The 14,252-nt window shown below is 43.3% G+C and overlaps 1 protein-coding gene across 1 annotated transcript in view; it reads right to left on the bottom strand.

The window, feature by feature from the left end:
• CLSTN2 (calsyntenin 2) overlaps positions 1-14,252 on the bottom strand; it is a 397,528-nt gene that overhangs the window by 27,277 nt on the left and 355,999 nt on the right. Inside the window, exon 9 of the mRNA XM_023529032.1 lies at positions 12,192-12,354. Coding sequence (XP_023384800.1) covers positions 12,192-12,354 — 163 coding nt within the window. The remainder of the gene's footprint in view (positions 1-12,191; positions 12,355-14,252) is intronic.

The raw sequence follows: 14,252 nt of genomic DNA on the forward strand, positions 1-14,252 counted from the left end.
GAAAACCTCCTGATTTCTATACAAAGAACCATCTCTAAATCTTTGAGAACGTGATTTTGGATTCCTGAGGCTAGATCTGCACACATTTTTAAAGTGTTTGCTGTATGTCTAGCCTTCTGTTAGATTCAATTAATTATAAGATGTGGACCATGTTTGCCAGGAGCTTACATTTCGTTGGGAGACTAAAGTGTAGACACCGGGAAAATATAAGAGTAAATTGCCAAAACAATAGATGTTCTAAGGTAGAGCATGATTAAATTGCAAACAAATGATATAGATAATGTGTCCAACAGATCATAGGGGAAAAATAATAGCTATCTTTCATGAGGTCCTTAAAACCTTGTAAGTTCTCTTATACAATATTTTATTGAACTCTTAAGTGGTAAAATAGTACTTTCGCAATCTTAGCCTCTAGTCTTTTAATTTCTCCCCTCCGACCACCATTTAAACACATCCCTGTCTTGTGCTCATTGTCACAGGGAGGGCTGTGACAGGGAGAAGAACAGATGGGGCTGGAAGCTGAGTCTCATTTCTAGAAGCCTAAACCCTAAGGAGGGTGAGGAAGATCTGAGTATGGATCCACCTTTGGGGAAAAATGGAGGGAGAAACTCTGGCTTCCCCCAGACTCAGAGCTGATTCCCTAGACTTGGAGGGTAGGGGGAAGGAGAGAAGGGAAGTAAGAAAATAGACATAGAATGAGAGCACCTGAGCACTGTCACCTGGGCCGAGCCCTCGCAGGGATGCGTGATGCTGGGAGGGAATGCTGGTCTTGGGCATCTGGACAGATGAACAGACAGACGGTAGGTGGTCTTATAGAGGGACCACAAGGAGTAGTAGAGATATTTCTGTGCCCTTAAGTAAAACCAGGAAACACTTAGCTGCCAGTCTTGAAGGACCATTAGTGACTGAGGACCAGAGAGGTGAGCACCATTTCAGTGGACACTGCGTGGAAAGATGAATTGGAGGCCCCCCTCAACACCCTAGCTCCAGGTCAATCTTCTTGAAATCAGCTGGTACCCTAAGGAAATAGGAGAATTCTAAATTCACCAAGGTTAAGTCCCCCTTGCTCAGATGGAATAGAGGGGTGAAATGAAACTAAGATGGATGTGGAAAACTTATTTTTTCTTAGTGAAACCAGATTCTCACCTGCTACACTTACAACTCCTTCGACAGATGATGTTTTAAAAGTTAGGTTACTTGTCCAAGGCCACACAGCCAGAAACTAGTGAAGCCTAGATTCAAACTCAGACCTTGTTTGCTCTCATGCTTTTGACCTGCACGCCACACAATGAGATGTGGCTGGGAGGGTTCAAGGAGGATTTCTTGGAGGTATAATAATAGATGGGGACAGGTTGAGACTAACATACTGCGGGGGGAGAGTGTCCAATTATACTGGGATCTGTGGACACCGAACAAATTCAACAGCAACTCCCAATGATTCCTGCCAACTTTGCTGGGAAACATGGTTGTGGCATTTGGCAAATGTGATTTAACATAGTCTGTGTTATTCTGAGCCAGAGTTTGCATTGGGAATGATTCCCTTTCAGCTTTCTTTCAAGTGATAGGTGGGGCTCATCCACTATAAACACAGCTTTTGAATCAGTAATGTTCACTTTCCTTTAAGTATGAGTAAAAGATCAATGTATGCAAATGTACTAGGTCTCTTCCTTTTTAAAGTATGTGCAGGATGCTGCTGGCCTTTTCTTCCCTGCTGTCATTCCCATAGCTAGTTAGTCCGAAAAACATACGGAAAGGACTGGGGGCCACGTTCCCTCTTGCTTGAGTGAGATGCTGCTCTGCGCACGGCTTGTTGATGGGGTCGCCTCTTGATGAACACAATTTCATGCATGGTTGGGTATCAATTTTAAGCAATGCAAATGATGAGACTATCTGAAATTTTGCTTTCTCTCACTGCCTCATTTCAGTGATGGAGACATCCACAGAATGCAAAGACTAAGTGAAGTGTGTAATAGACCCGCATAAGCTGCAGCTTTAAAATTGTCCACACAACCCTAGGGGGTTGCAGCTGTAGGTTGCAGGTGACTTGTGGAGACATGATCTGCCATTGGACCTGGCCATGACACATTCTCAGCAGCCTTTTTCAACCCTCCAGATTTTATGTATCTATCTCTCTAGCCTTTCCAACAAACATTTATATGGCATGTTCTAAATTAGCAAAAATGTACAGCTTATGGATAACCTCAAAAGTCAGCTACTGGGGTTGGAGACCTAAATTCATGGCAGTGGAAAGGCCCTCCTATATCACCTAGTATATGCCCTCCATTCTCTGGATGAACAATTGAGGAGCACAGAGGCAAGACACTGTTTGCAAAGACCCAGAGCAGAAAAGCAGCAGCAGTAGCAGTGAGGATCTAGAATTCTCTTCTGATGCCAAACTTCCCTCTTCACACTAAACCATGAGACCTGATGGGTCTATCCTCATCTTTAGCCCCCAGCTTGACGTTGTCCGGTCTGTGGGACAAATGCCCAGGGAGTTTGGGCTAACGATTTGACCTCAGATTCCAGAATCCTCTGGTCTTCCTTACTTGGCTCTGTAACACCACCTAGCTTTACATATCTCTAGAAGCAGAGATGGTATAGAAGCAGCATAATTAAGGGAGAGGGTTTTGGAGTCACAGACCTGGATGCAAATCCTGGCTCTGTGTGACTCTTACCAAGGAACTTATCTTCTCTAAGTCTCAGTTACCTCATCTGCAACATGGGGATTGTAATCATCCCCACGACATAGGGGTGTTAAAAGAGAAGTTTCAAGAAATCAGCACAGAGCAGGAGCTAAAAAATGGCAAGTAGTTCTCATGGCAGCAAGAACGAGGGGACTCCTGCTTGGGATTGCATCATGTAAGTTTTCTGTCTCTCCTTTCAGTGGCCTCTTTCTCTTTTTTTTCTCCCATCTGGTGTGTCCCTCAGAGAAGCTAAAGTGAAACTGTTTTGGCTCTAAGACCCCTGTCAAATTTTCTAATATAATCTTCAGAATAAGATCCAAAGTTAGAATTATAACTCAGTTATACTGTATTTCCAGGCATGAATCACTGAATTTTAAAGCTGATTTCCTTTGTGTTGTCTTTAAATCAATACGCCTTCAAGTCAAATGAGATCTGGGGCCTAGAACAACCTTTTCTTGATTTTCAAATACAGACAATGCTCAGAGACACCCTGTTAGTCATTTCTGAGTGTCAGACCATGAACTGTACACTTTTATCAAAACAGCCTCGAAAATTATGTTAGTGCAACAAACGTTAAATATTGACCTTCTCTAGGTCCTGGAGTAGGAAGAAAGGTGAAGAGAAGAAAATCTGTGAGAGCAGACAGTCCTTGCCTTCTGCAAACTCATGACCTAGTACGGGATGGAGACCTGCATTAATAACTCCAATGAAATGTTTTCCAAAGAGTACTCTGGGAACACTATTTCACAAAGAGTGAGTTCCAAAGTGAAATAAGATTAAGGAACTTATATTAAGTAATGTCAAATAGAATGCTTTATCAGTGGGCTTTTGAGAGCTTTTAATAAACTAACATGTATCATAATTCTCCATCGTGGTAGTGTGGGGATGCTTTACGCGCTTTCCCAAACTTGACCTTGGCCTCCTTGTGGAAGGTGCCTCCTGTGAGACTGGAGCTTCATGAAGTTCTCCTTGGGAAATGCCACCTGAATGGAAGGCAGACTATGCTAGCACGTGCCTTTTTCTACCAGAGCGCAGACACCCTAGGGATGCGGAATAATTTCAACACAGACTTTATTAAGGGAATTTGTACTAAATTAGACTGAGCTTATTAAATGAAGGCATGTACTCCATGTCTCTGCACTCATTTTAGTGTCTGGCAGAAAATGACCTAAAAATGTACGCCAGATCTCAGGAACACATATGGCTCCAATTCAATTTCCCTCTAGCTGAGGATCATATGCTATTGATTACTGCAACTCTCAGGGTCATTTCTGCCCTTTTATTCCTTTTTTGATCATTCCTGTTCCTTGCCTTGGCTCCTCTAGAAAGCTGCAATGGGGGTTCTGTACCTGTCCCTTAACAGATTCTAACTTATAGAACTACCCTCTTTTCTACCTGCTGCTTTATTTGTTAAGTGTGAATAGAGCGCAGGACTCAGTAATACCAGGAGCTAGGGTAGACGGCCTTCCTTATCTGAGACCAGAGGGATGTCACGGTCAGAAATAGGCAAAGTTAGACATTCTAGGAAGGCCAAGGTCCAGAATGATGGAGGAGAGCCCCTGACAGAAGTAGGGATGAGGTGGTCTCTGAGGACAGAGCAAGAAGAGGGGTACCCGTGATAAGATTCACCAAGAATAGATGAAGATCAAGCAGGGGGCACGGTAGTGGCTTCTTGAGTGTGCCTAGAACTGCTTTTTCAAACATGTTTAGTCGCTTTGTTAAAAGTACTCTTGCCCAGATGCCATCTACAATAGAGAAAACAGAGCTGCTCTGGCTGCGGGGTTGCGAGAGGTGCCCTGCAGTGTCACCTGCTGGGATGGGGCATCTCCCTCAAACCCTGGGGGCTCCCTATAGCCCTGGCCTGGCACAATCAGCAGCCTTCCTGAGTCGCTCCCATGGACAACTGGGTTACAGTACCTGAGTGATTTGGCCCAGTTTACACGTCCAGGGGTGAAGCAGGTGTGAATATACAATTTTTATTATTTATGAGTAGAACTTGGATTTTTGTTGTTAGAAATGGATGAGTAGGAAATCTAAGGAAAAGAACAAATTAATTAGTCTTTTAAATGATCTTCTCTCATGGAATGACCCAGAGAGGGACAAGGGACCTAATATTTGTTTAAAGGCAGCAGTTTCTGAGCCATTACAGACTGAGCTTGGCCATAAGAGACGGTCCGATTCTGCCTGAGACCCTGTGACACTGAATAGGATGAAAAGGTGGTGTGCATCAGCCACACGCAGAAAAGAGGACTCTTTTGGGATGTGAGGTCCATCCTGACTGTAATTTCTCAACAATTAAGGCATGCTACATGCTCTAGGCTGTACTAGTGATCTTTCTTAAATGTAAATGAAGCCTCATCTTTTTTTTTTAATTACTGGCAAAAATACCAATGAAAATGAAGTTCCACTGATTACTGGGCTTTCAAATTCACTAAAAAGACAGAGTAGGCTAATTGGGGCTGCAGAGTGCTGCCCAGCAACAGTCCCGGAGCCAGTTCCCAGGAGCACCCAACAAGCAGCTGCTATCAAATTATTTTCCATCCCCATTGTTAAACCCCAATTGGACATTTCACAGATGGGAGCTAGTTCCCTTGCCAACCTCAAAAGCACAAGAAAAACTCCCCACAATTGTAGGTCCAATTAGAGGTCCACACAGAGGGCTTATAGTATGTATATAAGTGGACTTTGGAAGGTTTAGAAACGTGCTGAGATAAGAGCTACATTGTAGGCCATTAACTTCACAGCACCATGTCCTACTGAAAGAGCTTTTGATGTTCTTCCAAGAGAAAATGTGGCTCCAAGGAGGATGAAAGTATTCATGGGAATACGAGCTCCCTAACAAGGCAATATGAGGTCCTATGGTTTGGTCTGAACTCCTCTTCCCAGCCTCTTCTCCAGTCATTCTGGTCCATGTACAGTCCAGTGATAAGGCACCCTGAGCATGCCTATGTCAAGCTTCCCTGCCATGTCATGTGCTGTTAGCTTTCTTAGCTCCTAGTAAACTCTTACGCATCCTGTAAGGCCCAATTTTAAAGATTTAAAGGATTTTCTCCCATGCTGAAAATTCATTAATGGATTGTCATTCCTCTCAGGGAAGATAACCAAATCTTCTCCAAGGCCCAAAAGACTGCATGTTCAGGTTCTTGCCTATACTACAGGCCCTATCTTCCAATACTTATCTTCTGACTGACTATTCTTCAGCCTCAATGACCTTCTTTCTGACCTGAGAGGGCAGATTTGTGTGTGGAGGTTAGTCCAGGGGAAGTAGAGAAAAGTCAGTGCATGCAAGGAGCCATGGGGAGACCGGAATCACAAAATCCAGAGCATACCTAGGTCTCGCAGACTGTCTGCCATGTTGGATTTGCACATTAATTTGACTGAAACATGCCAAGCACATGGCATGTACTCAGCACCTAACCCTTATAACAACCCTGTGAGCTAGGTATCACTGTAGTTTTATGGATAAGAAAATAAGAGCTCATGGAAGTTAGGAATTCTGCTGAATCCACACAGCTAGTAAGTGACAAGGCTGGTTTTGGATATGACTCTAACTGAAAATTTTCTGACTCTAAAGCCCGAATTCTCTTTTGTTGTTATTGTTCTGGGTCGGGGAGGGGCACTGAAGGGAGTATATAGAAGGAGATTAGCAAAGGACGTGCAGAGTTCCTGTGGCTTTTTGATTCCAGGGTCGTCAGATGTCTCATAAGGCAAAAAGTTTATAGTGTGTCTTTCAAAATACATCAGCTCCTGCATTTTTCCAAACACATAATTACATCACAAAATGATCAACTAGCAACAGGAGCAGTGAGCCACAGAGAAAGGAGAACAGTTTGAAGACACTGGGTCAGGCAGATTTGACTGGGTGACCTTGGGTAAGCTACTTTACCTCTCAGAGCCTCAGTTTCTTTATCTGCAAGTTGGGACTAACAGCACTTTCCGATACGGTTATAAATATCCCATGCATATAAAGAGTCTCCTTGCAACACTGGCTCTTAAAGAATCCACCAGGAAATGACATAAGGCACTTTCACTCACATTTAAGTGACCAAAGCAAGTCACGTGACCACACCTAACTCCAAAAAAGAGTGGTCCTTGCATCCGTATGGACAGGAATGCTCAGTGAACACTCCAGGAGTCATTCTTTCTCCCACATTCTTGTAAAATAAACATACACTTTGGTTTAATGTTTGAAAAGCATTTTTGTGGAATAGCTTTTAAATAAATTGTAATCAGGTATAACATAGAGCTGCTATTTATGAAGTCACAATTCCATCTTCAGATGTGGTCTAGGATACTGGAGAAGGAAATGCTTCACAGAGAATGGAGTCAAGGGTCACGAACAACACTCCCTACCCTAGGGGCCCTTACAGTGTCTGCCCAGAGAAATTTCAGAATTGCTATGGACCACAGACTACTGTATTTCTCAAATTGTTCCTCTTTCTTAGTGAAAGTGTTTTTTAGTTATTTTGTCTCATTCTACTGTTGCATAGTGTGTGTGTGTGTGTGTGTGTGTGTGTGTGTGTGTGTGTGTGTGTGTGTGTGTGTTTAGGGGATGATGATTATGGTGGTGGCAAATAATTCTTCCTTTCTGTGTATCTCCAGATCAACTAGAGCCACATCTGTGACTGGTATAGAGCCTCCTATACATCTTGTCCTGATGAAAAGACCACCAGGAATGACTAAGAGAGGCTGAACATTAGGCTCGGAGTCAGTAAGAGATGAGACTTTCGGGTTGTCTCATTTAGGAAAGGGTGATTATATTTTTTTATGTGGGAAGAATAGTCAAAAAATATCTTTTGACTAGGTAGACAGTCTATGGTGTTCATCAGTGTTGTTCATAAAATATTTTCAGTTTTTCTTCCAGACACATTATAGATTTCACTTCCCTACCCTGTTGGAGCTGTGTGTGGTCATAAGACTTGCTTTGGCCAATAAAATGTGAGTAAAAATAATTGGTGTTACTTGTTGGTGAAAGCTTTAAGAGCTTGTGTACCATTCATCATGGTTTCTTTTTCCTCTTTCTCAGTATCCAGAAATGTGGCTGCTCTGTCTGCTTGGGACCCAGGCTGAAGAAAAAGCAGAGAAGAGCCTCGATTAATTTGTAGTAGATATAAAGGGAGAATTATTTTAAGTAACTGAAAATTGGGGTTTGCTTATACTACAGTACAACTCAGCTTATTTTAATTGATTCAAAGAGATGATCTTAATTCTTTATAAAATCACTTTTTATTTTGGTGAGATTGTTTCCCTACCCAGTGGGAATGTAGCTGGCCTTGCAGAGTTAGGGGCAGGTTTCCACTGAAGGCTGGGGTGACGGAAATCCAGATGTAGTCTCTGGGGGCCACTAAAGAAGAGTCATGGTAAGATTCATGGTGAGGACATGAGTAAAGCCCTCTTATTTTATGGGCAGTATCCAGGTTATGTTCCAAAATATCCTTAGGTTGGCAACAGTGTTGGCTGGGGCGCTGGGCCACACCAGAGGGCCATCGCTCTAGCACAGCTGTGTTCAGTGACTAATGATTCCTGTGAAACCTCTGAATCAGTGCCTTGCTATACTAATTAGTTTCATGGACTTTCGCCAGATGACATAGTCTCCTTTTCCTAGGGAATTCTGCGATACTGATAAAACGCTCATCTAGTTCTATTGAAATGTTTAATGAACTTCTTACTATTATGTGTCATATATCAGACATCAAGTAGGTGACCTAAGCTCAAAAACATATTTTCTTCCCTGGTCTCATGTGCTTTACTTCCTTCCTGGCTTTTGTATTCCTTCCGCTCCCAGGACTGTACTATGTGCACTTGTTTCCATCTTCTCTCACATGGAGCTACCTAGAACTCACTTTTTGTCCCAACTCAGAGGGGCCTATGTCTTCTCTAGTTCGCCTTTTTGGTTGGCTGGTCCTCTGAAGGCACATTCTTATACCATAGTCCTCTCCCTTCAGGCCCCCATGGTGAATGGTCAAGGTCACAGATCTTAGTAACTTTCACAGAAGCTATCAACATGAGGTTGGTCCATCTCAAAGTACTAATATGCTTATTTTGGGGGTATTTTTCTTCCCCTCTGCTCTCTCATTGGCACATCAAAGCACCACAGCTCTTAAGGGAGCGAAAACAGAGTTCAGTGAATCTGAGCGAGACACAGAAAGGTTACGTGCCTGATCTTTGGAGAGCTGTTTTTCCTGAGTCCAAACAGTAGAGTAGCCTGGGTTTGGGGATTGGAGGACAGGCAGCAGTAGAGGAAGTGGGGAAGGAGCAGAGAGCTTTGAGTGGGAAGGCACCAAGAAGCCTCTGTCTTTGGTGAGCGGGGCTACGGCTTAGAGCTGAGCTGAACTTGAGAGTGGCCTCCCACAGCCTTGCATGTTTGTGAGTTCCCAGAACAGAGGGCTGGGTGCTTGGACAACATGCATGGGGATAAAGGAAGACCTTTGGCTCCTGACCAGTCTGGTGCTTGACAGAGCCAACTGGCCATTTTGATACAGGACTCTATATTTAGCCTTAGCTTATTCATAGCCCTGGTTTGAAACTGGATAAGGTTCCAGAACAATAAAAGGCATTAGCAAGTCAGAGGCAACCATGAAACTACTCATGCTGATCTAAAATCAAAATTGGTTTCAAGCCAAGAGCTTTATTATTACCCAAGCTTAGTGTCTGAATTATCCTTATTTTCATTAGTTCTGTTTTATCAGTAATGGATAGTAAATTTTCTTGGCTAATTCCCATACCACTTGCCTTTCCCTTTTCTCTATCAGTACCTTTCATGGACTGTGCACAGATGGGTCAGGAAGAAGAGCTTGATTTAGGGTTACCTTGCCAACATGCGCCGACCGTAAGTTGCATGGCTATGTGAGATGGATGAATGGGCCAGTCGTTGGTCACCAGGTATGGTTCATACGTTGCTCCATCCATGTACAAGGTAACCACAGGAAACTCCACATTGATGACATAGTAATGCCACTCTTTGTCACAAATCTAATGAAAAGAAAGAGAAGCAACAAATTTGAATATGCAGTGAAACATCAGACAGTCTTTTATTCTAATTATGAAAGGGAAAAGGCATTTTTTGGCCAACAATTTCTATTGCAAAGAACTCAAAGAACATGATGACTGATATCCACCGAGGTTATAGAAGCTCATGTCAAACAGAATGGGGCAAACCATGGGGGTAGAGGAACGTCGGAGAATTCAATCATCAGGTAAACATTTGACTGTTGGCAGATTATCTTGGTCACAGAATTACCAGCTATCTAGGCAAGTTCTTGGTGGACAGGTGGGAGTGTCAGGTTAAATTTGCTTTGTATGAAATTTTTCTTAGTTCTTTAGTAGAGAAAAAGTGAAATTAAAATTATTTTTCGAAGTTTGGGGATAAATAAAGCTATAAAAAAAAGATGCTAAATTGAGAGTAGAAACGAAGATGAAGCTAGAGAAAGGGAAAAAGAAAGAAGAAAATGGAAGAGAAAAGTATTAGGAGGTAGAAAGGAGTGAGAAAGAAGGCAACGAACATGGGAAGAGGAAGAAGGATGAGATGCAGAATAGGAATTCCTTTGCCTGTATGTTTAGGCTTGCTTGTGGAGCTATTATAATCTTATTCCCTTTTCAACTCAAGCAAAATAAATTCTGAGAGAGGCAGTCTTCCTATGAGAACTCAGCTTCACACTGCCTTAGAGTACCAGGGAGGCAGAGACGGACCACAGTTTGGTACTCCTGGCCTGGACTTGGTGCACAGCAGTCTTAAATACATGTTCCCTCACAAGATTTTGTACCTGAGACTTGTAGTCTTAAGGGCTGGAAACCAAAACCTCACCTTAATGGATAGGTATGGACATGGGGGCTAAGACAGAGTCAGAATTCCTGAACTACAGCATGATCTAAAATGGAAATCAAAGCTGGGGTGTCTTGGGAAGGGAGATAGGAAACATAAAAAGAGGAAAGGGTGGAGAATGGTGCCCCCTCGCTCAGTCTTCTGAGTGCCTTGGGAGTCATGAGACTCTCCTCCACACTCCCTCTCCCTCTAATCCCTCTGCACTCTGTGGAGTCCACCTCTGAAATGTCTCTCATCTATATCTCATGGTGAGGACATGAGTAAAGCCCTCTTATTTTATGGGCAGTATCCAGGTTATGTTCCAAAATATCCTTAGGTTGGCAACAGTGTTGGCTGGGGCGCTGGGCCACACCAGAGGGCCATCGCTCTAGCACAGCTGTGTTCAGTGACTAATGATTCCTGTGAAACCTCTGAATCAGTGCCTTGCTATACTAATTAGTTTCATGGACTTTCGCCAGATGACATAGTCTCCTTTTCCTAGGGAATTCTGCCATACTGATAAAACGCTCATCTAGTTCTATTGAAATGTTTAATGAACTTCTTACTATTATGTGTCATATATCAGACATCAAGTAGGTGACCTAAGCTCAAAAACATATTTTCTTCCCTGGTCTCATGTGCTTTATTTCCTTCCTGGCTTTTGTATTCCTTCCGCTCCCAGGACTGTACTATGTGCACTTGTTTCCATCTTCTCTCACATGGAGCTACCTAGAACTCACTTTTTGTCCCAACTCAGAGGGGCCTATGTCTTCTCTAGTTCGCCTTTTTGGTTGGCTGGTCCTCTGAAGGCACATTCTTATACCATAGTCCTCTCCCTTCAGGCCCCCATGGTGAATGGTCAAGGTCACAGATCTTAGTAACTTTCACAGAAGCTATCAACATGAGGTTGGTCCATCTCAAAGTACTAATATGCTTATTTTGGGGGTATTTTTCTTCCCCTCTGCTCTCTCATTGGCACATCAAAGCACCACAGCTCTTAAGGGAGCGAAAACAGAGTTCAGTGAATCTGAGCGAGACACAGAAAGGTTACGTGCCTGATCTTTGGAGAGCTGTTTTTCCTGAGTCCAAACAGTAGAGTAGCCTGGGTTTGGGGATTGGAGGACAGGCAGCAGTAGAGGAAGTGGGGAAGGAGCAGAGAGCTTTGAGTGGGAAGGCACCAAGAAGCCTCTGTCTTTGGTGAGCGGGGCTACGGCTTAGAGCTGAGCTGAACTTGAGAGTGGCCTCCCACAGCCTTGCATGTTTGTGAGTTCCCAGAACAGAGGGCTGGGTGCTTGGACAACATGCATGGGGATAAAGGAAGACCTTTGGCTCCTGACCAGTCTGGTGCTTGACAGAGCCAACTGGCCATTTTGATACAGGACTCTATATTTAGCCTTAGCTTATTCATAGCCCTGGTTTGAAACTGGATAAGGTTCCAGAACAATAAAAGGCATTAGCAAGTCAGAGGCAACCATGAAACTACTCATGCTGATCTAAAATCAAAATTGGTTTCAAGCCAAGAGCTTTATTATTACCCAAGCTTAGTGTCTGAATTATCCTTATTTTCATTAGTTCTGTTTTATCAGTAATGGATAGTAAATTTTCTTGGCTAATTCCCATACCACTTGCCTTTCCCTTTTCTCTATCAGTACCTTTCATGGACTGTGCACAGATGGGTCAGGAAGAAGAGCTTGATTTAGGGTTACCTTGCCAACATGCGCCGACCGTAAGTTGCATGGCTATGTGAGATGGATGAATGGGCCAGTCGTTGGTCACCAGGTATGGTTCATACGTTGCTCCATCCATGTACAAGGTAACCACAGGAAACTCCACATTGATGACATAGTAATGCCACTCTTTGTCACAAATCTAATGAAAAGAAAGAGAAGCAACAAATTTGAATATGCAGTGAAACATCAGACAGTCTTTTATTCTAATTATGAAAGGGAAAAGGCATTTTTTGGCCAACAATTTTTATTGCAAAGAACTCAAAGAACATGATGACTGATATCCACCGAGGTTATAGAAGCTCACGTCAAACAGAATGGGGCAAACCATGGGGGTAGACGAACGTTGGAGAATTCAATCATCAGGTAAACATTTGACTGTTGGCAGATTATCTTGGTCACAGAATTACCAGCTATCTAGGCAAGTTCTTGGTGGACAGGTGGGAGTGTCAGGTTAAATTTGCTTTGTATGAAATTTTTCTTAGTTCTTTAGTAGAGAAAAAGTGAAATTAAAATTATTTTTCTAAGTTTGGGGATAAATAAAGCTATAAAAAAAAGATGCTAAATTGAGAGTAGAAATGAAGATGAAGCTAGAGAAAGGGAAAAAGAAAGAAGAAAATGGAAGAGAAAAGTATTAGGAGTTAGAAAGGAGTGAGAAAGAAGGCAACAAACATGGGAAGAGGAAGAAGGATGAGATGCAGAAGAATAGGAACCCCTCCCCCCACCCTCCACCAATTCCTTTGCCTGTATGTTTAGGCTTGCTTGTGGAGCTATTGTAATCTTATTCCCTTTTCAACTCAAGCAAAATAAATTCTGAGAGAGGCAGTCTTCCTATGAGAACTCAGCTTCACACTGCCTTAGAGTACCAGGGAGGCAGAGACGGACCACAGTTTGGTACTCCTGGCCTGGACTTGGTGCACAGCAGTCTTAAATACATGTTCCCTCACAAGATTTTGTACCTGAGACTTGTAGTCTTAAGGGCTGGGAACCAAAACCTCACCTTAATGGATAGGTATGGACACTGGGGGCTAGGACAGAGTCAGAATTCCTGAACTACAGCATGATCTAAAATGGAAATCAAAGCTGGGGTGTCTTGGGAAGGGAGATAGGAAACATAAAAAGAGGAAAGGGTGGAGAATGGTGCCCCCTCGCTCAGTCTTCTGAGTGCCTTGGGAGTCATGAGACTCTCCTCCACACTCCCTCTCCCTCTAATCCCTCTGCACTCTGTGGAGTCCACCTCTGAAATGTCTCTCATCTATATCCTCTTGTCACTGTCACCCCTGCCATCTGTGGCAGCAGAGACAGATGAGTTCTGCATGAAGGTGACCCCAAGGTGAGGGTATCAAAGACCTCCCTACATCCCACAATGGATAAATGTGCTGTTTCTCATGAATAGATGCTAAATGATCTTTTCCCTTTCATTTTGGAATAAGAAATTTTTTCCTTAATGTTCTTTTTATATTGTTCTGTCTCATGTCTTAGAAAATTGCTCCTTTTGAAGCCCATTAGCCTGATAAAGCCTGATGAATATTTTAGGGGCCCATGGAAGATAAGCAGGAGGGGTCCAGGCAGATGTCTCCAAAGTCCTGTTACACTCCACTGAGTGTACAGCTCAGTGCCTGTTACACCTCACTAGAGGTCCTAACCTAGTTTACACTTCCTTTCTGCTCAATGCCTGAGATGAGACGCTGGGCTGGGTGCAGGCTCTTGGGCTGGGCCTATCACTGGGGTGGAGCTGACCCAGGGGTGTAGGTATAGCATAAAGGAAGACCTGGAGACAGAGTCTAGGGGTGATAGGAGAGTGAGGAATGAAGGAGAGTATCTGAATGAGTAAGTATCCGATGGAGGAGGCCTGATGCATCCTGGACTTGGTGATTTATAATCAAGGACAGCCAGGCAGCATATTACAGAACCTGGAATATGGTTCACATCCTGGGGATGTTCTCTGAGGCACCGGGAAACCTCTGGTCAGGTTCAGGGTACAGAAGGAACAGATAGCATGACCCTGAGCACATGACCCTCTGCCCTTGGGAATGTAGG

The sequence above is a fragment of the Pteropus vampyrus genome, unplaced genomic scaffold (genome assembly GCF_000151845.1).
Source record: "Pteropus vampyrus isolate Shadow unplaced genomic scaffold, Pvam_2.0 Scaffold35, whole genome shotgun sequence".
NCBI lineage: Eukaryota > Metazoa > Chordata > Mammalia > Chiroptera > Pteropodidae > Pteropus > Pteropus vampyrus.